A 26,409-nucleotide genomic window follows, 5' to 3' on the forward strand; every position below is an offset into this window, starting at 1 on the left:
CCCCAACCAGTGCCACTCAAGGAGGATGACCTTTTAATCGAGCCACCCTGGCCGCCGCCCCCTTTCCCTCCTCGTTCTTCCTCTTAGTTAACCTAGAAAGGAGCTGATCTGACCTCCAACATCGATCATCATGAACCTGCCCCACCATATGCCTGACAACATCGACAACTCCCCCGATGATGTCTATGGATGGATGACATACATCGCCTAGTTCAGAAATGACCCCCATTCTCATAACAACAAGGCACTAAGCCCACAGAGTTTTGGTCGCTCCTCATCGTCTACGTCTTTGACCCACGTGATTGCAAGGAGTCAACTTCCAGCTTTAACAAGACCAACCTTGTCGCCAGACTTTGCGGGAGATCCCTCTCCCTCTCAATAGAGAATAATAGAAGAAGAGAAGGATGGGACAACGCTCGACAATCCACCCACTTGTGATTGACCATCAAACCTTCATCAAGTCTTGCGACACTGATTGAGAGGTGATCCAGTCCAGTTTTGACATGATCCTAGACCTCGAATCAATTGTCACTAGTTTTGGACCTAGATCCACCTCCCCTTACTTAAAGTGGATTCAAAAGTCGTTATAGTTGGATCTTGCTACTCTGGATCATAAATTACAAGTGAGTCCATTTGGGGTTGTTATGAAACCGCCACTCTCTTTATTTGGATCATCAACAAACTGTATCTTTCCACTGCTTGCTTCTCTAGTTAATTGTTTGATTGATCCACAATCTTTGGAGATTGTGTTTCCTTCGTGACTCTTAGAAGTCAAGCAAAATTGAAAGAAACAAGAGTGAACCATAATTGAGGTTGAGTTGTGTACCGGGTTTAAAGGGAAGAAAAAAAGTCCAGCCACTATGCACATCTAGAGGTTGAGGATGAATGGTTATAGTAGTGCTCGGAGTTTCCACCTTGAGGGCAAGGCGTGTTTGAAACAGGGTGAATTGTTACAGACCTTTCTCTGCACCAAGTCTCACTAGGAGAATCCTCTCCAACTCAGGATCCACCCAGTTGTGACTGCACAAAGAGAGTCCCCTTTTTTTCAAGACTCCCTAGAGAAACCCAGCCAGCCTAGTGTCCTATTTAGGACAAGACTATGGTGGGATGCCTCCCTTAGAATCTTATCTAGGGTGAGACTATGCTTGTACTTTTACGTTCTTGCTTATTTGTAATTCTATAAGTAGAGTTTATTTTTAATAAAGTTTATTTAGAGATTTCTTTAAGCTTTATTCTTTGTTCTTGTTCTTTAAGGAAACATATTTCTCTCTCACTTCTCTTTCACACCTATCATCGACTCAAAGAGAACACTTTTTTTCCCTCCCTTATCATTGACCTCCATCCAACTCACGCTTTCTTGTGTAGCCGAATATGAGAGACGACTCGCTCTCCCTCAACACTGCATGATCCATTTTCTTTACCTATTTTTGTTTAAAAAGTGCCCTCTTTAGGCCTTTTTATAGAATTCATTCCTCCCTAAGGTCGGGTTCTAACACAAACCTAAAATTTGTTTTTTTCAGACCGAACATATTTATGTTTATTTGAACTGGTCCATCAAAATTATCGACACCTTAATTTTTTGTATTAAGTTTTTGTAGGATGTTTATGCACATGTCCACACATTAAGCAATATTTTCCATTTTCTTTAATTCACAACATGTAGCAAGTTTGAATTTTTTATTTTAACTTTTAATATTCTCGTAGGTGTTATTTAATCTTTAGGGCAGAGCAAATTTCTTGTGTTACATACAACATCCCTGCTCAGTTTTATCGGAAGCGCCATTCAAAAGTGTGCATCTAAGCAATAACCACCCAAACAATCACTATTTTGAGTGCTTTGTTTTATCTATTCAATTTTATTTTGAAAGTTTGAGGTTCGCAAATTTTCTATGTAGCATACATGTGTGGTTTCATAGTGTTTTGTTGCGCTACTTGTTTAACGTCCAAAAACCATGATTTGATCAGTGACATTCATTTTTTTAGCACTATACCATGTTCTACATATTTTTTTTTGATTTTTTTATTTAAAAACAAACTTACAAAACATTTACAAACAAGAACAACTTCAAAAAATAAACAAAAACATTTAAAAAAAAAATCTTTTTCAAATAAAAGGGTGGCTGGTACCAACTATAAAGACTAACCCGAATTGGAGTTGGGGGATGTGGTGGTGGATCTAGTCTTACCAAACTTATAACATTTGTCCGTTGGAGGGTAATGCGATGCAGTCTTTATCTACATCCATAGACTCCTCCTCCTCCCTGTTCTCCTCCTTATCCTTCTCGTTCTCCTCCTCCCGGCCACAGTGTGTTGGACACTGATTGTTGATGGTTTCTGAATATTGTGTAGGGAGAGGAGGATGTCAGTTTTCGGGGGTGTGCCCCCTTTGATCACTTGTTGGGGGTGACAGTTCTTCCCATTGGTGAACATTGGTCAATCTTTGAAACTCGACCAACAATTCACAACTGGAGAAATAGAGGGGGTTCAAGGTTGCAACATACCCTAGTGCCAATCTTCTTGTCAATGCAATTGGGGTTCGATGACATGTCCAAGTTGCTGAAAGTTGTCATCTTTCCAATATTGGGTCACATGATCGACCTAAATCCACAAAGGGCAGGAAAGCAGGGAAATAAAATTCTTTGCTTGGTCCTTGAAGAGGAAGGTGATTTTTTTCATCAAGAAGATGTTATCCTTCACTTTCTCCATATGGTAACATCCAACCCATAAGGGATGCTAAAAAAGGTAGACCTGTGGCCCATAAAACCTACTAGCGAGTGGCCAACTACACTTAGTTTGTCTCCCCTTCTAAGTAACCTCCATAACTATTTAGACAACAAAGCAATGTTTAATCTTCTCAAATTTTGTATCCTCAAACCCCTTATGTGGAAAGGTTGTGAGATTAATTTTTCGATTTACCCATGCCAAATATGCTTTTGAAATATAGTGTTGAGACACTTTTTGACCTTCTTAGGCATCTTGAAAATGAAGTGCATCACCGAAGGAGAGATATTAAAGTGAAAGTGACTAATCCTTCTTGCACCAGAGAGTAAACGGGAAGAGCATGACTGATTTTATTTACAAATTTTATCCTTCACCATACTTCAATGTAATTTTTCTAGAGACCCTCAAATGAAGTGGGATGCCCAAGTACTTCATTGGTAGTGTAACGCTCCCCCCATCGTGGGGGGGTTACAGAAGGAGAAGGGGGCGACGCCCCTTCCTCTCCCACGAACCAGATCGTGGGAGAGGAAGCAGGTTGCCCCCATTTAATACAGAAGGTGGGAGGGGCTAACCGACCAACCCCCATGGCTATAAAAGCCATGGGGGGGGGGGCTCCTCTCATCTCCCCATTCTGAACGAGCAAAGAGGGAGCGTGAAGGGAGAAGAACTCCCCTTGTCGCCGACCACCAGGTAAGTTTTCACTATCTCTCTCTCTCTTTTGATGTTCAAGAGCATTGGTCGTCAGCAATGGAGGTGACATCGACGAGTTTCAAAGATGCAGGAGCAGGGAGGACCCTCTTTGTCTGGCTCTATTAGGGGGAAAGCAGAGGGGGGTTTTCCTCTACTATTGTCGTCGTCAGTGACTAAATATGAGGAGGGACGGACCGCCTGCCGCGAGAGGGCAGAAGGTTCGACCACTGCCCTCGTCATTGCAGAATATATATATATATATATATATATATATATATATATATATATATATATATAAGAAAAGGGGTTTTCCCCTGCTACCACTATTGGGTCGGCAACCACTGACGATCAGTGAGCACCGGCGACGCTGCCCTGCTTGTAGGAAGCTGCAACAAGTCCGATGACGGTAGAAGTTGACTATTGCTCGTCGTGATGACAAGCTCGGTCTGCAGTTTTTGCAGGCCGAGTCGATCATCAAGCTAGACGTGAACCAGTCCGAGCTAGTCGATCAGACCAAGTAGGCTCAGTCTGGGTGTGTCCAGACCTAGCCAAACAAGAAGAAAAAAATGATGATGTGTGGATATGTGCGTTGTGACAGATCGTATCAGTCTATACAGACCGAGTCGGGTCCGAAGTAGTTAGCAGACCGAGTCGGGTTTGAAATGGTGGACCGTTTCGGCCTAGACCGAAGGTGGACCCAATATGGATCAGACCAACTAAGTCTAGACCGAGACAAATTGGATGTGTGTGCGATTGATTTATCGAGTGAGGTGAAAAAATTGAAGTAGTGAAGACTCGATTTTTTCATTACAAATTGGATTCGGGTTTGGATCTCAGTTTGGACCCAAAAACTCAAGTTGGATTCGATTAGACGACCTAATTTAGATCCGAACAAACCCTTTTGAAGCAGGTTTGAATCAAGAATACTGAATCCATGATCCAAATCATAGTTGAGTTGATGACCTAAGTGGTCAAATTCTATTATGGATGTGGATCTTAATATAACATGATGTAAAGATGACATAGAAGTCATTGAAAGAGCAAAAAAACTATTTTGCCCTTGATACGCCTACACAGCATACAAAGCATAGCTAAGTGCCCCAAAGTCAGATCCATGTGATTCTTGAATACATGGATTCTACTGCTTGGGTAGAATCTATTAGTAGGGGATGTGTGAACAAACTCTGAAAGAATGGAGTTAGAGTTTGACAATTAAGTCTAAGGCTGTTTTAGTAACTTTGATGATACGAAGTATTCGTTGTTTTTAAAGCAGGGGTTGCGTGAAGCTAAGAGTTGAAATTTAAGCGTTCTAGGTAAGTGAACATTTGCAAATTCCTCCTTAGTTGATTAAAACACATGCTAATTAGTTTAGGCATCTTTATATATGATTCTATGTGCTTCAAGTATGTCAGTTTTGTTTATTGTAAAGAGACATTGTTTTGCATGCTTAGGAATCTATAAAGTTCAAGTGTTATGCTTAAACCTGATCATGCATATTTTCTGAGTTATGAAATAAAAGTGGCATGACATGATTGCATGTATGAGATTGATGTGTTATGTGAAAATTTGAGGGTAGAGTTCCAGAGTTTCAGGGTAGGTATTACCTTGGGAAATGTCACGCTTATGCCTTGGGAGGGGCATTGTAAGGGTCGTGAATTAATCTGTGGTGGGTCATCATCCTTAACAGTTCAGACATGTAAACATGGGTTAAAAGTAATTAGTGGATATACACTGAGGATTGTATAACACACTAAATTCAAGATGTGAATATTGAGTAAAAGTTGTCTATAGGATGACCACCTGGTGTGTGATGGGAACTCTACTAGGAGGCATGGTCTAGGGTAATGTTGAGGTGTGTACCTCGTGAGTAACCTGAGAATATCTTAGACGTTTCTAGGTGACCCTTAGGGGTTAAAACATTGCCCACTAGACACATGTAGGACGTAGCATGAACCACAAAACCTTTGGGGCAGGTATAGCTCCTTAAGACACCTTGGGGGCAGATATAGCCACCCTGGCTCTTCGGCTAGCTACCGTTTGAGTCCCTTCGCTTCCGGCTTGCAACCGGAGAGTTGCTGCAGCACCTGTGTCCGTAGTCTGGGCCGGTTTGGACTACGTTGTTTGTGAGTGGTTCATAAGTCTGGCCAACATTGTAGACTCTGAGTTGTCTACATGGGTTGCTACGCCTGAAGAAGCTATGTCTGGAATAGCCGATTAGAGTAGAATAGGTGTTTGAAAATGATAATATAGATGCAGTAAAGCGGGTAAAACTCATAACTAACATGTGTGCATAAGTAGCAAACTAAACTAAGACTAGGAGCTTAGAGCTCAATACAGTTGCAACAGTCGTGTTTATTTGTAAATGAAATCTTACTGGGTTGTAAACTCACCCCTTCTTTTGGTTGCAACTTTAGGTTCAAGGACAACTGTCATCACTCACAGGACTTAGTACGACTCTGCCACATCAAAAGTATGGTTTTCCTTTACTTTTTATTCTGTTTTGTCTTTGGATGGTTATGATATTGTAAATGGATGTATGGACCTTCAAGTATTGAATAAAAGAAAAAAAAATTCTAGCATGATTTTGAGATTATTGAGTAATTTTCCTTTGGGAACTAACGTCCACGAACCCGGGCTCGAGAGGCCCCGGATCGGGTCATTACAAGTGGTATCAGAGCCAGGTTTCAATAAGAAAAATTGGATTTTAGAGGAAGAATTTTGTTAGAATTTGAATTAAGTTGAAGGTTCTAAAAGAATGATAATTACAACCATCCAAAGGAATATGTGGCAAAAGAATCATAGGAAGGTCCTGAACTTATGAGTGTCTCTTGTTAGCAGGAATGAATACTAACAACGATAGTGGCAACGAGAGCGACCGTAGAGGCGGTAGGAACTCTGGGAGGCAGAGGCATCCTGAAGTGATCCAAACGGATCAGATGGTTGCCGTTCTTTCGCTCTTCGTGACAGTCATGATGGACGTCACCAGGGCAATGAGGAGTATGACACCTCCCGTTCTTTCTCCAGCCCCAGTTTCAGTCATAATCAACAACTGGAGGTACAATGATCGAGAGGAAGAGGTAGCACCACCCCAACCATCCGTTGGAGAATCGCTCGGGTCACAAGGACGTCCTCCATATAGGCACGTCCGGAGAGGTTCACTGGCAAATCGAGGTGTTTGGGGAGCTGCAACATGTTGCTTGGGCTGCGGCAGGTCTCGTTTCAGCCAAAATAGGGCAGGACCAAGCAACGCTACCAGTAATGGGAGAAGTCAAGAGCAACCCGGTGCGTCCGTTCATGAGGGTGTTCAAGGGTCGATGGTGCAACAAGGTAGGGACACTAATGTCATAGAGAATAAACAAATAAGAGAATCAGTGCAACCTCTTTGAGGAATGACCTTAGTGAGGAGAGGCAGGGGACATATGAATAGGCACACATACTTACGTGCTCTTAGCAACATGGCAGTGCCAGCACCAGTTAGGGTTCCTTCAGACTCCGAGGAAGAAGAAGAACCTACTTACACCCCTCGTACCCCGACACCTTAGTGTTTGTATTTGTTTAAATCATGTAATAAAGGCCTATGGTTGCCTAGTGATAGTAGTAAGTAACAGGTTGTATTACGGAAGAACCCATGAAAAGTTGTAAAAATGTTGTTTTTATTAATAAATAGTAAGTTCTTATGTCAAATGTGCAAACCTGTGTGGAAGCAAACGTAAATTTTAGTAATCACCTTATTCATATTGCAGTATGAGGACTCGTCAGGGAACATCGTACCAGTCAAGAGGTTCTCAAGTAAGCAAGAGACAAGCAGACCCTTCTCAAGCAAGGCATGTGAGTGAGGGCTCTGCAAGGAGAAGTGTTGCAAGCCCCATTGGTCCTGTGTCTCCACACGCATCCGATAGTTTACCTCCAAGGAGCATGGGAGCAGAAGGTGGAGGTGCTTCACCAGTTTCACCTCGACACGAACGTGCTACAGTTGGTAGTGGTGTGCCTCCCGGCTATACCACAGAAAGAATTTTGTATGAGCTATTACAAAATTCACTGCATCAAAGTCAAAACCAAGTAGCGTCAGAAAGCAATTCTTGGGCTGAGAAGTTCAAGAATATGAGAGTGCCCACATTCGACGGAACTCCTAGAGGAGTAGCAACAGAGAAATAGATGATGCAAGCGGAGAAAGCACTGGATGCGATACAATGCCCAGAGGACCAGAAAGCATGGGTTGCGACATCAAACTTAATTGGGGATGCTGAGTACTGGTGGCGATCCATCAGAGATGTCCTGGGAAGCGGAAAGTTTGTTTCCTGGATTACCTTTAGGAACAAGTTTTACAAACAATTCTTTCCCAGGATCGAGAGGATGGAGAAAGAAGAAGAATTTAGAAATCTCAAACAGGGAAGTATGAGTGTAGACGCCTACACCGCAAAGTTCAATTCATTATCCAGATTTGCGAAGGCTTTAGTATCTACTGAGAAGCAAAAATGCAAGCTATATGAGCGCAGATTAAAACCTGAAATTCTGAGGATGGTGGGACCTCTGCAAATTCAGAGGTTCGACAGGTTGGTGGAGATGGCATCTCGGTACGAGTTTTGGGATGCTCGAACAACAAAATCAGAGATACAAGAGAAACCTAAGCAAGTACAACAAGGACAAACTAGTTCGTTGTCCCGAAGGTTCTTCAAGAAGAGGCAAGGCAACGACAGATCTTCGAAGTCATAAGAGGGAAGCAATGCAGAAAACAACAATAAGCAGCAGGGGAAGAAGCCTGAACAACCAGAAGCTAAGAAACCTCGATACCGAGGAGCGCCTTCCAAGGGCAACAACTGTAGGACTTGCGGCTTCAAGCATGAAGGTCGTTGCGATGAAAAGAATATTAAATGCTACAATTGCGGTCAAATGGGACACATTGCAAGGAAATGTCTCCAGCCAGTACAGGGAGAAGGAGCAAAACCCAAGGAGAAACCAGTTGCTCCAGGACGAGTTTATGCAACAACTCTGCAGGAAGCTTTGACTAGCCCTGATGTGGTGGAAGGTACACTCCGAATTTCTGGTGTTAGTGCACATGTTCTATTTGATTCAGGTGCTACACATAGTTTCATCACCCCTATTTTTGCTGCACTATTACATGTTTCACTGGTACCTCTAAAAATAAAGTATCAAGTAGAGACATTAGTAGGAAAGTCAGTGTATATAGATAAAGTCATCCAAGGATGTATGGTACAAGTCAAAGAACGTCTATTGTCGGTAGACCTTCTAATACTGGACTTTAAGGGAGTGGACATTATCTTGGGCATGGATTGGTTATCTAACCATCATGCAACGATTAATTGTCGAGGAAAAAGTGTTAGTTTTCAATACTCTGAAACCTCAACTATCACTTTTCAAGGCGTTAGAAAACTTGCAAAACCGACAATCATCTCATGCCTTCAAGCCAACCAATATCTACGGAAGGGCTGGATTGGATACTTGGATTATATGAAGACTGAGGATGACGATAAACTTTCAGTCACAGAGGTAGAGATTGTACGGTAATTCATGGATGTTTTTCCGGAAGAACTTCCAGGACTTTCACCGAATAGGAAAGTCGAATTCCAGATAGATCTAGCTCCAGGTACAACGCCCATTTCTATTTCTCCATATAGGATGGGACTTGCCGAACTCAAAGAACTCAAGGATCAACTACAGGAATTGTTGGATATCGGATTTATCCGACCATCGGTATCACCTTGGGGTGCACCAATCTTGTTCGTGAAAAAGAAAGATGGGTCATTGCGTATGTGTATCGACTACAAGAAATTAAATGCGGTGACAATAAAGAACAAGTATCCTCTGCCAAGGATAGATTATCTATTTGATCAACTTCAAGATGCAGCCTATTTTTCTAAGTTGGATCTACATTCTGGATATCATCAGCTAAAGATTCAGGAAGAAGATATTGCCAAGACAGCGTTTCGTTCAAGATATGGTCATTATGAATTCCTAGTCATGCCTTTTGAGCTGACGAATGCACCAGCTGCATTCATGGATTTAATGAACAGAGTATTCAAATCATTCTTGGATAAGTTCGTAGTGGTGTTCATGGATGACATCCTCATATATTCGGCTAGTAAAGAACAACACGCAGAACATTTGAGAATCGTTTTGCAAATACTTAAAGATCAGAAGCTATATGCTAAGTTCTCTAAGTGTGCGTTCTGGCTTAATCAAGTGTCATTTTTGGGACATATTATCAGTAAAGAGGGAGTGATGGTGGACCCATCAAAAGTTGAAGCGGTAACCAACTGGCCTACACCCAAGAATGCCACAGAAATTCGAAGTTTTCTTGGGTTAGTTGGTTACTACAGACGCTTTGTAGAAGGATTTTCTATATTGGCAACTCCCATGACTAAGCTGACAAAGAAAGAAATGAAGTTCGAGTGGAATGAGAAGTGCGAGAAAAGCTTTCAAGAAATCAAGAAGCGATTGACCACTGCATGAGTGTTAGTTTTGCCTTCTGGCACTGAAGGTTTTACCGTTTATAGCGATGCATCACATAAAGGATTGGGTTGCGTTCTGATGCAACATGGCAGAGTTATCGCATATGCCTCAAGACAACTAAAGATGCATGAGATAAATTATCCAACTCATGACATAGAATTGGCTGCAGTAGTATTCACACTCAAAATATGGCAACATTACTTATATGGAGAACAATTTGAGGTATTCACTGATCATCAAAGTTTAAAATATTTGTTCTCTCAAAAGGAACTGAATATGAGGCAACGACGATGGCTAAAATTATTAAAATATTATGATTTCGAGCTAAAGTATCACCCAGGGAAAGCTAATGTAGTAGCTGACGCACTTAGTTGAAAAGCAGAATCAGTCACGAGACTATCTATATCAAGTTTGCTGGTAAGCATTGTAGAACAAAAAGCAGAAGTGCAATGTCTGCCGGGTCGATTGATGTTTGTCCAGACGACCTTAGGGTCAAAAATTTGGGACAAAATCAGAGAAAAGCAACTCTTAGATCAAGAGCTAGAAGAAATCAGGTCAATAGCAATTAATAGTGAAGATCCAAAATTCCAAGTAGACGATCAAGGCATGCTGAAATTTTGAGAGCGGGTATGTATTCTTAAGGATGAGGAACTTAGGAAACAATTGCTTGCAGAGGCACATCATTCAAAGTATTTCATTCACCCTGAAAGTACAAAGATGTACAGGGATTTGAAGAATAATTTTTGGTGGAATGGAATGAAGAGAGATATTATTGAGTATGCTAGTAAGTGTCTAATATGTCAGCAAGTAAAGATTGAACATCAGAGGCTGGGTGTCCTATTGCAACCACTACCTATTCCTGTATGGAAGTGGCCAGATATAACAATGGATTTTGTTACAGGATTTCCTAAGACCAGAGAGGGAATGAATGCGATTTGGGTAATTGTTGATAGACTGACCAAGTCTGCACATTTTTTCGCGTGCAAGACAATGTATTCCTTTGAACAATTAGCTCATCTTTTCATAAAAGAGATAGTGAGATTGCACGGAGTGCCAGACTCCATTGTTTCTGATAGAGATTCGAAATTTACCTCCAAATTTTGGCAAAGCTTTCAAGAAGCAATGAGAACTCAGTTGAAAATGAGTACAACTTTCCCCCCTCCGACAGATGGGCAGTCAGAAAGAACCATTCAAACACTAGAAGATATGTTGAGAGCTTGTACACTAGAGTATCGCAACTCATGGCACGATATTCTGCCGCTAATTGAATTTGCCTATAATAACAACTTTCAAGCTAGTATTGGGATGACTCCTTATGAAGTCTTATATGAAAGATGTTGTAGAATGCCTCTATGCTGGGACCAAAGTTGGTGAAAGAAAAACCTTAGGACCCGAGTTGGTTCAACAAATGGAGGAGCAAATCAGATTCATCCGTGAAAGACTCCAAGCAACCCAAAGTCGTCAGAAAAGTTATGCATATAAAAGGCGACGAGAATTGGAGTTTGAGATAGGTGATCATGTCTTTTTGAGGATATCACCATTTAAAGGGGTAATGAGGTTCGGGAAGAAAGACAAATTAAGTCCTAGATTTATCGGGCCGTTTGAAATTTTGAAAAGGATAGGATATACAACCTATCAGTTGGCACTACCTCCATCACTCTCTAGAATACATAACGTATTTCATGTATCCATGTTAAGAAAGTACGTGTCAGATCCTTCACTTATACTGGATACACTGGAATCAGTGTTCGACATCCAAGAAGATTTAAGCATTCGGGAAGAACCAATTGAGGTAATTGAATTTAAGAAGCACAAGCTCAGAAACAAGGTTGTCCCAATGGTCCTAGTGAGATAGAAACATCACAGTAAAGATGAAGCTACATGGGAGAATGAGGCTGATATGCGCTTACAATTTTCCCATTTATTTTCGAGAAAGATTCGGGACAAATCTTTTTGTAAAGAGGGTGAAATTGTAACGCTCCCCCCATCGTGGGGGGGTTACAGAAGGAGAAGGGGGCGACGCCCCTTCCTCTCCCACGAACCAGATCGTGGGAGAGGAAGCAGGTTGCCCCCATTTAATACAGAAGGTGGGAGGGGGTAACTGACCAACCCCCATGGCTATAAAAGCCATGGGGGGGCCTCCTCTCATCTTCCCATTCTGAACGAGCAGAGAGGGAGCGTGAAGGGAGAAGAACTCCGCTTGTCACCGACCACCAAGTAAGTTTTCACTCTCTCTCTCTCTTTTGATGTTCAAGAGCAGTGGTCGTCGACAACGAAGGTGTCACCGACGAGTTTCAAAGATGCAGGAGCAGGAAGGACCCTCTCTGTCTAGCTCTATTAGGGGGAAAGCAGAGGGGGGTTTTCCTCTGCTATTGTTGCCGTCAGTGACTAAATATGAGGAGGGACGGACCGCCTGCCGCGATAGGGCAGGAGGTTCGACCACTGCCCTCGTTATTGCAGAAAAAAAAAAGTATATATATATATATATATATATATATATATATATAGAAGAAAAGGGGTTTTCCCCTGCTACCACTATTGGGTCGGCAACCACTGACGATCAGCGAGCACCAGCGATGCTGCCCTGCTTGTAGGAAGCTGCAACAAGTCCGATGATGGTAGAAGTTGACTATTGCCCGTCGTGATGACAAGCTCGGTCTGCAGTTTCTGCAGGCCGAGTCGGTCATCAGGCTATACGTGAACTAGTCCGATCTAGTCGATCAGACCAAGTAGGCTCAGTCTGGGCGTGTCCAGACCTAGCCAAACAAAAAGAAAAAAAATGATGATATGTGGATATGTGCGTTGTGACAGATCGTATCGATCTATACGGACCGAGTCGGGTCCGAAGTAGTTAGCAGACCGAGTCGGGTTTGAAATGGTGGACCGTTTCGGCCTAGACCGAAGGTGGACCCAATATGGATCAGACCAACTAAGTCTAGACCGAGACAAATTGGATGTGTGTGCGATTGATTTATCGAGTGAGGTGGAAAATTGAAGTAGTGAAGACTCGATTTTTTCATTACAAATTGGATTCGGGTTTGGATATCAGTTTGGACCCAAAAACTCAAGTTGGATTCGATTAGACGACCTAATTTAGATCCGAACAAACCCTTTTGAAGCAGGTTTGAATCAAGAATACCGAATCCATGATCCAAATCATAGTTGAGTTGATGACCTAAGTGGTCAAATTCTATTATGGATGTGGATCTTAATATAACATGATGTAAAGATGACATAGAAGTCATTGAAAGAGCAAAAAAACTATTTTGCCCTTGATACGCCTACACAGCATACAAAGCATAGCTAAGTGCCCCAAAGTCAGATCCATGTGATTCTTGAATACATGGATTCTACTGCTTGGGTAGAATCTATTAGTAGGGGATGTGTGAACAAACTCTGAAAGAATGGAGTTAGAGTTTGACAATTAAGTCTAAGGCTGTTTTAGTAACTTTGATGATACGAAGTATTCGTTGTTTTTAAAGCAGGGGTTGCGTGAAGCTAAGAGTTGAAATTTAAGCGTTCTAGGTAAGTGAACATTTGCAAATTCCTCCTTAGTTGATTAAAACACATGCTAATTAGTTTAGGCATCTTTATATATGATTCTATGTGCTTCAAGTATGTCAGTTTTGTTTATTGTAAAGAGACATTGTTTTGCATGCTTAGGAATCTATAAAGTTCAAGTGTGATGCTTAAACCTGATCATGCATATTTTCTGAGTTATGAAATAAAAGTGGCATGACATGATTGCATGTATGAGATTGATGTGTTATGTGAAAATTTGAGGGTAGAGTTCCAGAGTTTCAGGGTAGGTATTACCTTGGGAAATGTCACGCTTATGCCTTGGGAGGGGCATTGTAAGGGTCGTGAATTAATCTGTGGTGGGTCGTCATTCTTAACAGTTCAGACATGTAAACATGGGTTAAAAGTAATTAGTGGATATACATTGAGGATTGTATAACGCACTAAATTCAAGATGTGAATATTGAGTAAAAGTTGTCAATAGGATGACCACCTGGTGTGTGATGGGAACTCTACTAGGAGGCATGGTCTAGGGTAATGTTGAGGTGTGTACCTCGTGAGTAACCTGGAAATATCTTAGACGTTTCTAGGTGACCCTTAGGGGTTAAAACATTGTCCACTAGACACATGTAGGACGTAGCATGAACCACAAAACCTTGGGGGCAGGTATAGCCACCCTGGCTCTTCGGCTAGCTACCGTTTGAGTCCCTTCGCTCCCGGCTTGCAACCGACGAGTTGCTGCAGCATCTGTGTCCGTAGTCTGGGCTGGTTTGGGCTACGTTGTTTGTGAGTGGTTCATAAGTCTGGCCAACATTGTAGACTCTAAGTTGTCTACATGGGTTGCTACGCCTGAAGAAGCTATGTCTGGAATAGCCGATTAGAGTAGAAGAGGTGTTTGAAAATGATAATAGACCGTAAAGGGGGTAAAACTCATAACTAACATGTGTGCATATGTATCAAACTAAACTAAGACTAGGAGCTTAAAGCTCATTACAGTTGCAACAATCGTGTCTATTTGTAAATGGAATCTTACTGGGTTGTAGACTCACCCCCTTCTTTTGGTTGCAACTTTAGGTTCAGGGACAACTGCCATCACTCACAGGACTTAGTACGACTCTGCCATATCAGCCACATCAGAAGTATGGTTTTCTTTTACTTTTTATTCTGTTTTGTCTTTGGATGATTATGATATTGTAAATGGATGTATGGACCTTCAAGTATTGAATAAAAGAAAAAAAAAATTCTAACATGATTTTGAGATTATAGAGTAATTTTTCTCTGGGAACTAACGTCCACGAACCCGGGCTCGTGAGGCCCCGGATCGGGTCGTTACAGGTAGAGACCTTCTTCACAATTAAAGAATGTCCCGATTGATCTTTGAACAAGTTTGTCCAAAAATTTTATTACCATGGAATTCTGCTCAAAGAGTTTGGCAAACTAGAATGCATTCTCATTTCGAAGGAAGCAAATGCAACAAACATATCGCATTACAGGCCAATTTCTTTGCTTGGAAGCCCCTGTAAAATCCTTGCTAAAGCACTCGCAAAACATCTTAAAGATGGTAATTCCAAAATTGGTCTCACCTTTTTAGTTTGCGTTCATCAAAGGGTGATTGATGCTGCTGTTATCATTGCAAACGAGGTCATTCATTGGATATGCAACAGCAATAAGCCTGCTTTTCCTTAAGCGCGATATCAACCGGGCCTTTGACTTGGTAAACTGAGAGTTTTAATTCAACACCACGTCGGCATTGGGATGAATGGATTCCATGGATTTCGGCTTTAGTTTATGGCCATCTCTATGAATTGGAAGATGGGGAAGAACTTGCAGCAGAGGATTGCATCAAGGTTGTCTTCTATCGCTGTTACTCTTTGATATTGTTAGCGAGTGCTTTGCTGCCCAATTTAAGAAAGCAAATTTAGTTGGCTTCATTGAAGAAATTCAGCTTCCGGGTATCGATGGCAATCATGGCATTTCCCACATTCAATTTACTGACGATTTCCTAGTGTTTGTTTGGAGTAGCATCTTTTCAACGGATGAACACGGTAATAGCTCATGCTTATGATTTTGAGGCGGCATCGGGACTATCAATCAATGAAAACCCATGCGATAAGTTAAATCGTAAGCCTTTCAACGGCAAAGGTTTCTTTTGAATGATCATAAGCCTTTCAAAGCGCTTGTGGCCTGGTATCGGGTCACTATGCCTCAAGAAAGGGAAGGTTTGGGAAGTACAAAATTCAACATCCTAAATCGCTTCCTGTCATGTAACTGGTGGTGGAGGGTGATAGTCCCTGTAACAAGCTTCTCAAGGCAAAATATGAGCTTTTAGGAGTCCTTTGGAGATAGACACCTCGGCCTTCGTGGAAAAAGGGTTCAAGGTTTTGGAAAGACCTAGCTAAACTCTGGAATGACTTCAGGCAGTGGGCAGGTTTTAAGCTAGGTGATGGAAAGGAAACCCATTTTTGGTCCAATGACTGGACTGGTCGGTTGGCGATTCCCGTTGCTGTTCCAGGCATTACAGTAACCAGACTGTTTTGTGCATGCTGTCCTGATCAGGAGGGATGGGTATTGCAGATTCATTCTTTTTTTTAAGGAATATTGCAGATTGATTCTTCATCTAATGATTTAGTTTGTCAGGAAACAACAAAACTGCTTGCTTTACATTCTATCTGGGTATTATCCAGCCACCCAAATCAGTATGGAAGATCCCAAAAGACGACTCCACTGTTTTTCAATTAGCCAACTCTGAATCGATAGCGAATTGGCTACTGAAATCTGCATTGTGGCAGAGGTCTACATTCTTGGCTTGGATTTTACTTGCTGGTCATATAAATACCTTGAGCCAGCGCGGCTATGTCTCTGATCTGGGGGGTGGTTTCTCCGTGTAAATATCAAAAAAAAAAAGTTGCAGAGAGGTTGCCACTTAGCTGACCAATGTGTAATGTGATTGAGGGAAGTGGGGTCGGTGCATCACCTACTATGGTTCTGCGACTTTTTCCAACACCTGTTCTGTTCAACAAGCATGGCCAAAACATTTCGATAGTGGTAATTCAAACATCATGTTTTAGGCAAATTATCCTGGGCCCTCCAGGCCGGAAAACAGTCAAGAAGTGGCGACTTGTCTGGAAATGGTGGTTGATTGCTGCATGGTGATGGGTCCGGAATGAAAGAAACAAGCGAATGTTCAAGAATGAATCATCAAGTTTCAAGGCTATTAATACAACATGTAATCCAAGCAGATGTCTTTTTCACAGCTAAGCTTTACCGGCCGGATTCGGATGTATCATGGATTGGCTCAGCCAGAATTGGCTCGAGACTGGTCCATTAGTGTTTCAGTGGTGACATCTGGTTTCCGCTTGCTTTTGTTTTGATCTTTTTTTTGAAAGGCAAGATGGGGTTGGGCAGACCCCCACCAGTTACTATTCAATAGTACCACTGGGGTTTTGAACCTGCAACGTCTCATCACAGGGAGACGTGCACAGACAGCTCCTACCAACCACGCGGGGCCCCCGGTGGTGCTTTTGTTTTGATCTTACTAATAACAAATTTTCTCTCAAAACATAAAAAAAAACTTGGCACGTCTAATTCGATATTAATAACTATAAAAAAAAAGTTTCATGTCCACTTTTCAGTAAATAATTTTCCTTTGTACCACTCAAAATAAAAAGTTCCATCCGAAGGACTACGGCGTTTCAGCTATTGCAAGTAGACAAGGGGTTTACATCGTAATTTTAAACCTCTGTAAACCCCTAGCGTCCTGTACAAACTCTCTCTCTCTCTCTCTCTCTACATGGCAGCCATGGCTACCACCGCGCTCTTCAAGAGGGCAGCCTCTCGTTTAAACTCTTCGAGTCTCACCCTCCGCTCGAGAATCGCAAAACCCATCTCCGCAACTCCAACCACAATCTCCCGACCCTACTTTTTCTGCATTTCCAGGTTAAGAATTCGATTTCTCCATCACCATTTTTGTGGGTTTCCTTGGTTCTCACTATCGATGGTTCCTATGTGCTAGATTACCGGTGGAGCTAAGTTGCTCGGGATCGATGATGCCTCTGCACAACGCCATCGCCTCGGCGCGGTTGAGGTCGATACTGGCGCCGGAGTCGCAGAGTTGGGGACTGATCCCACAAGGTGAACTTGACTCCCAGTCAAGATCCCCCATTTTTTTCTTTCAATGAAATCTGGAGAAAGTTATCTTATTTATTTTGGTTTCATCTTAGGCGCTCCTATTTTTTATTTCTTGATATCAGTTTTATATAAAGAATGTTTATGAATTACTCTCTGTTGTGGACATTTTTCACTCTTTGGTCGCTGCCATTGTTGTGGTTAACAATGGCAACTGACATCTTGATTTTTTTTTACCAGAAATGGAGTTATTGAGAACTACGCCTACAGTTTTTGTCACTTGATTATATTTATTTGATATTGTTTTGCCTTTTTTCCAATTTATGCGAGAAATCAGTGATTCCTTAGTGATGGTAACTGGAGCTCCGTGTTATTGGAAATTTCCTTTTTCTAATACAATTACACATCGATGGTCATCTCCTTAAAAATATTCGTCGTCTTCCCAAAAAATATTTTGTGCCACGTATCCTTTTCATTGCACGTGTGCAACACAATAATAGCCAGTGTTTATATTGTAAATTATCCATTGAGAACAAAATCAAGATTATATGTTTAACACTTACTATTGCGATCCAGTTTAGATTGTTGGGCCTACATCATTGATGTAGTGTGGCACATATTATATAGAGCCTAAAGGTTGCATCCATTGGCATGGGTTGTGCCTTTTGGCATCTTGCCAAGAGATACTAATGCCAAGTGTTGCATCTTTTAGTAAAATGGTGCTGGAACTCAAGAGTTGCAACTTTTGGGTGTTGGTGTCTCTCCATGGTGGATAAGTGCCTTTTCACAATGAAGAGGTGTAACCTTTCACATCCTAGGGGTGTTTTTTTTTCTTTGATGGGAAGAGACACCTTGACAATTATAAATAGGAGGGTCCCCATACTCACTGGGCAATTCAATCACAAGTGTGAGAACCCATCTTTCAAGCACATAAAGCACCTAGTAGAGATTGGAAGATCTCTTCCTTTTGTTAGTGTGTTCTTGTTGGTGAAGTAAAAAGAAGAGACAAATCATAGTGTTATCATGGTTAGTAGAGGTATGTTTTAATTCCAACAGTTGTTATCAGAGCATTAGGTTCAAAAGAAAAAACAAAGTCTCTTCATAATAAAGTTTTGTTGGTTTTCATTGTTTTAATCCAACTTATGGGTTTATGCATGACGTTAGATTTGTTATGGAACGCCAAATCTAATTGACTAATGGCATGTTTATATTCGAGTCTTATGCATGTCATTGTTTGTTAATTGAATTATATTTAGATCAATTGACATTAACATTAACTCTTATTTTAAAGCCATTATGGAGTTGATTAGAATTTAGAAACTTGATTATCTTTGGAGTAACCACAACATCCTAGATTTTCAAGGTGCATTTTCTAATCAGTATGGAGTGATTAACATTGCTATCTAAATGTACAATGGAATAGCCACAACATCCTTGTACATTTGGGTAGTGTAATTAAATCACATAATGATATAAGAGTTAATAATTTAATATCAAATGACATTATAATTGCATCTTTATTAAGATGAAGTAAGATAATGAGTTATTTATCAAAAACATTCTAGTCGCCCACATGTATAGAATTTTCTTGATAAATGTTTAGAACTCATTAGGCTTATCAAATTGTATAGTAAGTCATTTGCATGTTATAATTCTGCAGCCACAACAACAATTATAATGATGCATTGAGTTACTAGCCAAAGTTGTTGGTATTTAGCTCTTTGCTTAGGTTATGGTTGCTTGTGTAGTATTAGTTTTCTTATGTGAGCTTTAATGTGTAATTTTGCAGATATCACTTCTTTTATGTCTACTCAATATAATATATTGAATTCTGTCCCTATGTTGAATGGAGGTAACTTCTATGAATGGAAGGAGAAGATACAATTGGCATTAGGTAGATGGACTTGGACTATGCATTTCGTGAGGATGAATGTCAGAAGCCTACAAATGAAAGTAGCCAAGACCAAAAGTCTCGGTATGAGCGATGGGAGAAATTGAATCATTTAAGTTTAATGCTCATGTAAACTAAATAGCCAAGAACATTAGCGGTTCCATCCCTGAGTGTAGATTGGATAGACTTTCTTAAGGCTGTTGAAAAATAGTTTGAAAGTTAGGATAAAGCACTTGCTAGTGCCCTAATGTCAAGGCTATCTTCTATCAACTATAATGGATTTACTGGAGTACGTGAGCACATAATGGAAATGAGTAACATTGCTGCTCAACTCAAGTCATTAAAATTAGAGATATCTGAGTCATTTCTTGTTCACTTCATTCTAAATTCCATGCCTTTATAATATGGGTCATTCAAGATTTCTTATAACACAAATAAAGAACAATGGACATTAAATGAACTTTTATTCATGTGTGTGCAAGAAGAAAATAGGCTAAATCCAAAGAAATTAGAGAGTGCCCATTTGGTCACTCAAAAAGGAAGTGAATATTCTAAGAGATGCTTCAAGCAGAAGAAGAACAAGACTTCTCAAATTATCAATAAAGGGAAATGTTTCTTTTATAAGAAACCTGGGCATATGAAGAAAGAATGCCTCAAAATGAAGAAATGGCTCGAGAAGAAAGTTAATCTCTATTCTCTTGTGTATTATGAATAAAATTTGATTGATGTGCCTAGCAACACCTGGTGCATTGATTTGGGTACTACAATCCATGTTGCCAATACAATGCAGGGATTTCTGAGCACGAGGAAACCAACGAAAAGTGAATAAAGCATCTTTGTGGGAAACAGGATGTCAAAGCACCTGGGACCTTCAAGCTTATTTTGGATACAAGCTCTATACTTGATTTAGAGAACACATTCTATGTATTTGGATATTATTTCATATTCAAAGGATTTTTTTTTTAAATATTTAAAGATTCAAAATTAATTGGTTCTGAAAATTTGGTAGATGGCTTGTATAAATTACATCTTAATTCAATATTTGCACAAACCATTTTTCTGGTACATAGTGATAAATGTATTGGCAAGAAACGTAAGAGAAATGGTGAAAGGTCATTAATGCGATGCGCATAAGATTACGTCATATCTCGATTACGTCATATCTCCATAAAGAGGCTTAAAAGTTAGTAAGTGAAGGATTTATTAATACTCTTGATTTTATTGGCTTTGTTTGTATAGACTGCATTAAGGGTAAGCAAACTAACGAACATAATAAGAGTGCTAGGAGAAGCACTGAACTTCTTGAGATCATACACACTGATATTTGTGGTCCTTTTAGTACTCTATGTTTAGAAGGTGAGAGATATTTCATCACCTTTATACATGACATCTTGCGATATATGTATCTTTATTTGTTGCATGAAAGATCCTAGGTATTGAATGCATTTAAAGATTATTAAGCAGCAATAGAGAGACATATAGGAAAGAAAATTAAGATTGTGAGTTCTAATAGAGGTGGTGAGTATCAAGGTTGTATGTATCGTATCATAACCCGTATTGTTCAGGCTCAAAATAAGATACGTATCGTATCGTAAAAATTCATAAATTTTGAAAAAAATAAAAATTATAAAAAAACTCATAAAAAAATCAGAAAAAATAGCAAAAATTCTAAAAAATCATAACACACAAAACAAGGATGAAATATACAAAATGCAACCATAAAATCGCATGTGAAGCATTTATGTCTCTATCAGCTACATAACACATCATCAATCATCAAATCTCACAAGAACAATAGTAATATCTTCAATTAAGAAGAACATGCCACAAGATTCATCAAAAATCCAAAAAACCAAGTTTATGAATACTTAACAGTTACAAATTACAATACATAACCAAGTTTTTAAGAAGTATACCCAGAGTTACCGGAAGCTTCTTAGATAGGTGGGAAGCTCGCTTCCCAGAAACTCGCTTCGGAAGCACGATACTCTTCGCTTCCGAAACTTGATGAGAATCTCGATTCCCCCACGCTTCTCCTAGGCTTTCCACACACTTCATTTATTCATCTTATATGTTCTCTTACTCAACTTTTCATGTTTTTTATGTGTTTTCTCTCATTCTTCTCACTCACTTCCATGTGCTTTCTCTAAATTGGTAATCATCATTTTTATATTTTGTTAAAAAATTAATTCTTGCACTAAAAAATCATGAAATTTAATATTAGTCACTTTTATTTTAGTTTTTATTTGTGTTTCATTATTATTCACATTCAATTATTATATTTCTTTTTTTCATTCCTCGCTTCCCGCTTCCTATACATTTTAAAATGCATCGCTTCTCGCTTCCGCTTCCCGTATCGTTTCCCGCTTCCGCTTCCTAGTTTGGCAACCTTGAGTATACCATCAATCATTATCTTCTTCATCTTTTTCTTCTTCTTCTTCTTCTTCTTCTTCTTCTTCTTCTCCTCCAACATTCAAATCATCTCCAATATACGTGGGGTCTTTGTCATCTACGTCCTGAGCTCCCTCCACATTTATCCATTGAATGCCCTCGTCATTCAGGAGGTCCAATACATCAAAGTTCTCTAAACTAATGGGATCAAACTGTTCTTTGTGCCTCCTTGATGACGGCTTTTGTATTTGCCTAAAAAGATAACATGAAAATTTAAAATTAGTTGAGTTTTGTATGTATAAAAAAATATTAAATAACACATGAATATGAAAAATGAACTTTATAATTTTAAAATTACCTTTGCCTCAGTCGTAGGTTGTAGCGAACGTACATGGGGTCATTGAGCCTTTTGTGCTCCAATATGTTTCTTCGCTTTGTATGAATATGCTCAAAGACGCTCCAATTTCTTTCGCATCCACTTGCACTGCATGTTTGACTTAGGATACGAATAGCAAAAGATCTTAGGTTTGGAGCATCACTTCCAAACCTAGTCCATCTCATGTTTGAAAAAACAAGGAAATGAGAAATCAATAAGACTAACTAATACAAATCATACAATCATACAAAATATCGTAACTAAATGACAATATGAAATTAAAATTAAAATAGACAAATAAATTACATGGGCGCATCGTGGTACGGTTTCGCAGTGCTGCGGGTCTCCCCATATCATACAATGCATTGTTATAAATTTTCATTTCCTTATGAATATGATCTTGAATGCCATAATCAGTGTTCAACCTTTCAATGCAATCCATGAGACTCTTGTTGACTTTCCTATCCATCTTAAATGTAGGGGAGTATATAAATGGAAAATTTAAATAATACGCTGCAACATTAAGAGGTTGATGAAGCTGCTCGGTCCACCTATGGGTAATAATGTTTTATATAGGCAAATATATATTTTTCTTTCCATTTAAATTATCTCTAATGACCTCTTTTGCCTTATCTATGGCATCATAGAGATTACCCATAGCTGGTCTGTCTTCGCTGTCAACCAATCAAATCACTTTCACCAAAGGTATATCTTTTTTGGGAATGGGGATATGCATTCCACTCATCTGAAGAAAACATATTTTCTATGTCACATGGGTGCGAGGGTGCAACACTTTAAAAAATTTTGGGTGCGGGGGTGCGGCAAAAAAAAAAAAAAAAAATATATATATATATATATATAGTCCAAAAGTTGGACATAAATGGCCCTGGGTGTGTTGACTGCACCCAGGGCTAGGTTGACCGCATCGGGTGCGACGCGGTGCGGCACCTAGTTGAAGAGTCCTTGTGACATAGCATATTTTTAAGTGCACTTCTATTCTTTACAAGACTCTGCACTGTAAAAATTCGTAGAAAATCTAGTAACTGCGTTACGAATCAACTCAACACCACTATCATACTTCCTCGTTAAGCTCAAAACCCATGCATGAGTATAAATAAATCTTGTAATTTTTTGTTAGCATTCAACTGTTTGCCGTATCTCATCCATGCTTGCCAATGTCCTTAAGCATGAGGTCTATGCAATGGGTAGCACACAGGGTCTAAGAGAATGACCCATAATTTTTTGTCCATTCTTTACCTGCTTTCCTATAATTCGTTGCATTATCAGTAATGAACTGTACAATGCTTTGAGGTTAAACCCAGAGTTACCGGAAGTGCCTAGGTGCATGGGGAAGCGCGCTTTCCCGAAGCGCGTTTCAGAAGCATGAAACGTTGCGCTTTCGAAACGTGCATGGAAGCGCGCTTCCCCCACGCTTCCCCCTTTTTTCATTTTTATTTTTATTTTTTTTCGCTTCCCCCTCGCTTCCAGTTCCCTTCCTAGGTCGCTTCCGAGACGGTTCATAATTTTCTTCTAAGTCATCCCACGCTTCCCGCTTCCTAAATTTTTGAAAGTGCCTCGCTTCCCGCTCTCGCTTCCCCGACTGGTAACTCTGGTTAAACCTCTTCCACAACCTGTTAAAAAACCATCAGCAATACATTTACTATCTTGGGCGTATCAAACAAATCAATTGGTTTTAAAAACATGATTCTTTTGGGGCAATAGACAAAGAAATTTATCAAAGTCCTTGACTTTCTGTCTATCCACCTATCTGCCATAATGCTACACCCAGTCTCTCTCCATGACTGCCTCACCTCATCACAATTAGCCCTCAATTCATTCACATTAGCATATAAAATATTTTCTCTCAAAGCATGATATGAAGGCATCTTGTATCCAGGCTCAATACTGGTTATGACATCTGCTATGGCCTGAATATGAAATGAATTTGCTGCATTGAAAGGAATTCAGGCATCATTAAACCATCTCCCAACCGCGACATATACGAATATCGGGTTGCACCCCAGGGGCACTCTAGGAGGGAAAAAACTCTTAAAAGAGCTTCTAGCTTTACCTCCTCTCGAAGAACACCCTTCTTCTCTTTCTCCTCGTCTTCTTTTTGTACCCGCAACACTACTACTAGCATCAACCACACATTTTTCCTTCGCTGTAGGACTTTCTACTTCTGATACTATGCTAGAGGTTGTAAGAGCAAAAGTAGTGAGCTCATCTTTGTCCTTCTAGAGCTGCGTATACCCCATTTCTGCCTCACTCATCTATTTTCTTGTCATTTTTTCTCTCAAACCAATAAGTAATTGCTAGCATTGTCATTTCACGGCATTCAACAAAGTCCTTGATGTACAGGCCACAACGTTTAGATGTGTTACAACTAAATGATGCTTCAAGCGAGAGATACCACCCGAAATAACAGTATGACAATAGTTGCACCCGATTTTCAACCGGTTTTCTCTCATTATTCGAGTGCCCTATTGTCACGCTGAATCATCTGGTGCCATCTTCCCCCAAAAAACTCAATAAGAAGCAAAGAATAGTTTTTTTTTTTACCTTAACTCACTTCTTTGAGTGGAAAAATGATGGAAATGCACTCTTGATGAAATCACAAAAACCCTCTTCTTTGCACACAGATCGGCCCCCAAATTGTTCTCATGAGTCATAGGGTGCATGGATATCTCTCTAATGGCCTCTATACAAATGAGGGAGTCGGGCCTCGAGAGGCCTTTAAAACCTCAAAAATTGCATTTCGAGCACTTTTTAAGTGCACCACACCTGTATCATACGATACATACAATACATACATGTATTGTATGATACAGATACAATACACATTCGTATCGTGATACGAGTGCGTATCATATCAGTTTTCTTCATAGTAACAATATGTATCGTACAATACAAACAACCTTGGTGAGTATTATGGTAGGTATACAAAAGTTGGACAAAGACCTGGTCCATTTGCTAGATTTCTTAAAGAACATGGCATTGATCATCAATATTCAATGCCTGGTGAGCCATATCAAAATATTATTGCAGAAAGATGAAATCGTATATTCATGGATATGGTTAGGAGTATGATTAGCAACTCCACTCTCCCGTTGTCTCTTTGGGGTGAGGCCTTATGCATCAAAAGGATTCAAGTGTTATTGTCCAAGTAGAACTTCAAATATTTTAGAAGCCAGGAATGCTAGATTTTTTGAGAAGAGTGAGGTTAGTGGGAGCATGCAATCTCAACACATAGTATTAACCCCACATATAATGAGGTTAAGTACAGAGGACCAAATAACAATTTATATATATATATATATTATCAATGAAATGCATGAAATTTTATCAATAAATATTTTTCATATAAGGAAAAACTAGTAGTGAAAGTTTAGAAATTTCACGGAGAGATTTTAAAAATCCCACATAACAAAGGTAAAGATATTTGCAAATCAACACCAATTTGCGAAAAATATGAAGAGATTTAAAATCCCATAAATATCAAGAAGTGATATTTTGCAAACCTTAACAATAGAAGGATGGAGAAATGAGAAAATATATTAGTTAAAAGAGGTTGGGGTAGGCCTAGGAAGACTTGGATGGAGATGATAGGAAAGGATATGAATGCTTTGAACCTCACCGTGGACATGGCATTGGATAGAAATGATTGGAGGAGAAGGATTCATGTGGAAGACCCAGAATGATTTTCTTTGTTGGTTCATATCGCCGACCCCAATTGTTTTGGGATGAAGGCGTAGTTGTTGTTGTTGATATTTTGCAAACCTTAACAATAGTTCGACCCATGGTTGCCAGTTGAGGAAGCGGGAAGCGATACTGGAAGCGGGAGCGGGAAGCGAGGAACTTTCAAAATTTTAGGAAGCGGGAAGGGGACCACTTAGGAGCGAATCGGGAATCGTCTTGGAAGCGACCTAGGAAGCGAGGGGTAAGCGAAAAAATAAAAAATAAAAAATAAAAATAAAAAATAAAAAATAAAAAATAAAAAATAAAAAATAAAAAATAAAAAATACAAAAAATTGAAAAAATGGAGGAAGCGAGGGGGAAGCGTGATGGGAAGCTGGGAAGCGCGCTTTCCATTTAAAAGTGGTGCTTCCCCATGCTTTTCGGAAGCGCGACGTTTCGCGCTTCGCCACTTACCTAGGCGCTTCCGGTAACTCTGGTTCGACCACCACACGTAATCACTTCACTAGATCTCTAAACCTCAAAATTC

The 26,409-nt window shown here is 40.0% G+C and overlaps 1 protein-coding gene across 1 annotated transcript; it reads left to right on the top strand.

Moving 5' to 3' along the window:
- Positions 1 to 7,566: 7,566 nt before the first annotated feature.
- On the top strand, positions 7,567 to 8,124 carry LOC149830198 (uncharacterized). Its single transcript, XM_090015405.1, has one exon. It carries the CDS (start codon positions 7,567 to 7,569, stop codon positions 8,122 to 8,124), a length of 558 nt encoding a protein of 185 aa, XP_089871531.1.
- The last annotated feature ends 18,285 nt before the right edge of the window (positions 8,125 to 26,409 follow it).

Source organism: Nuphar pumila, chromosome 8 (assembly GCF_984573655.1).
Source record: "Nuphar pumila chromosome 8, dmNupPumi1.hap1.1, whole genome shotgun sequence".
Classification (NCBI taxonomy): Eukaryota; Viridiplantae; Streptophyta; class Magnoliopsida; order Nymphaeales; family Nymphaeaceae; genus Nuphar; species Nuphar pumila.

Coding starts and splice junctions, on each gene's coding strand:
- LOC149830198 (XM_090015405.1), top strand. CDS start 7,567: ATGATGCAAGCGGAGAAAGCACTGGATGCGATACAATGCCCAGAGGAC.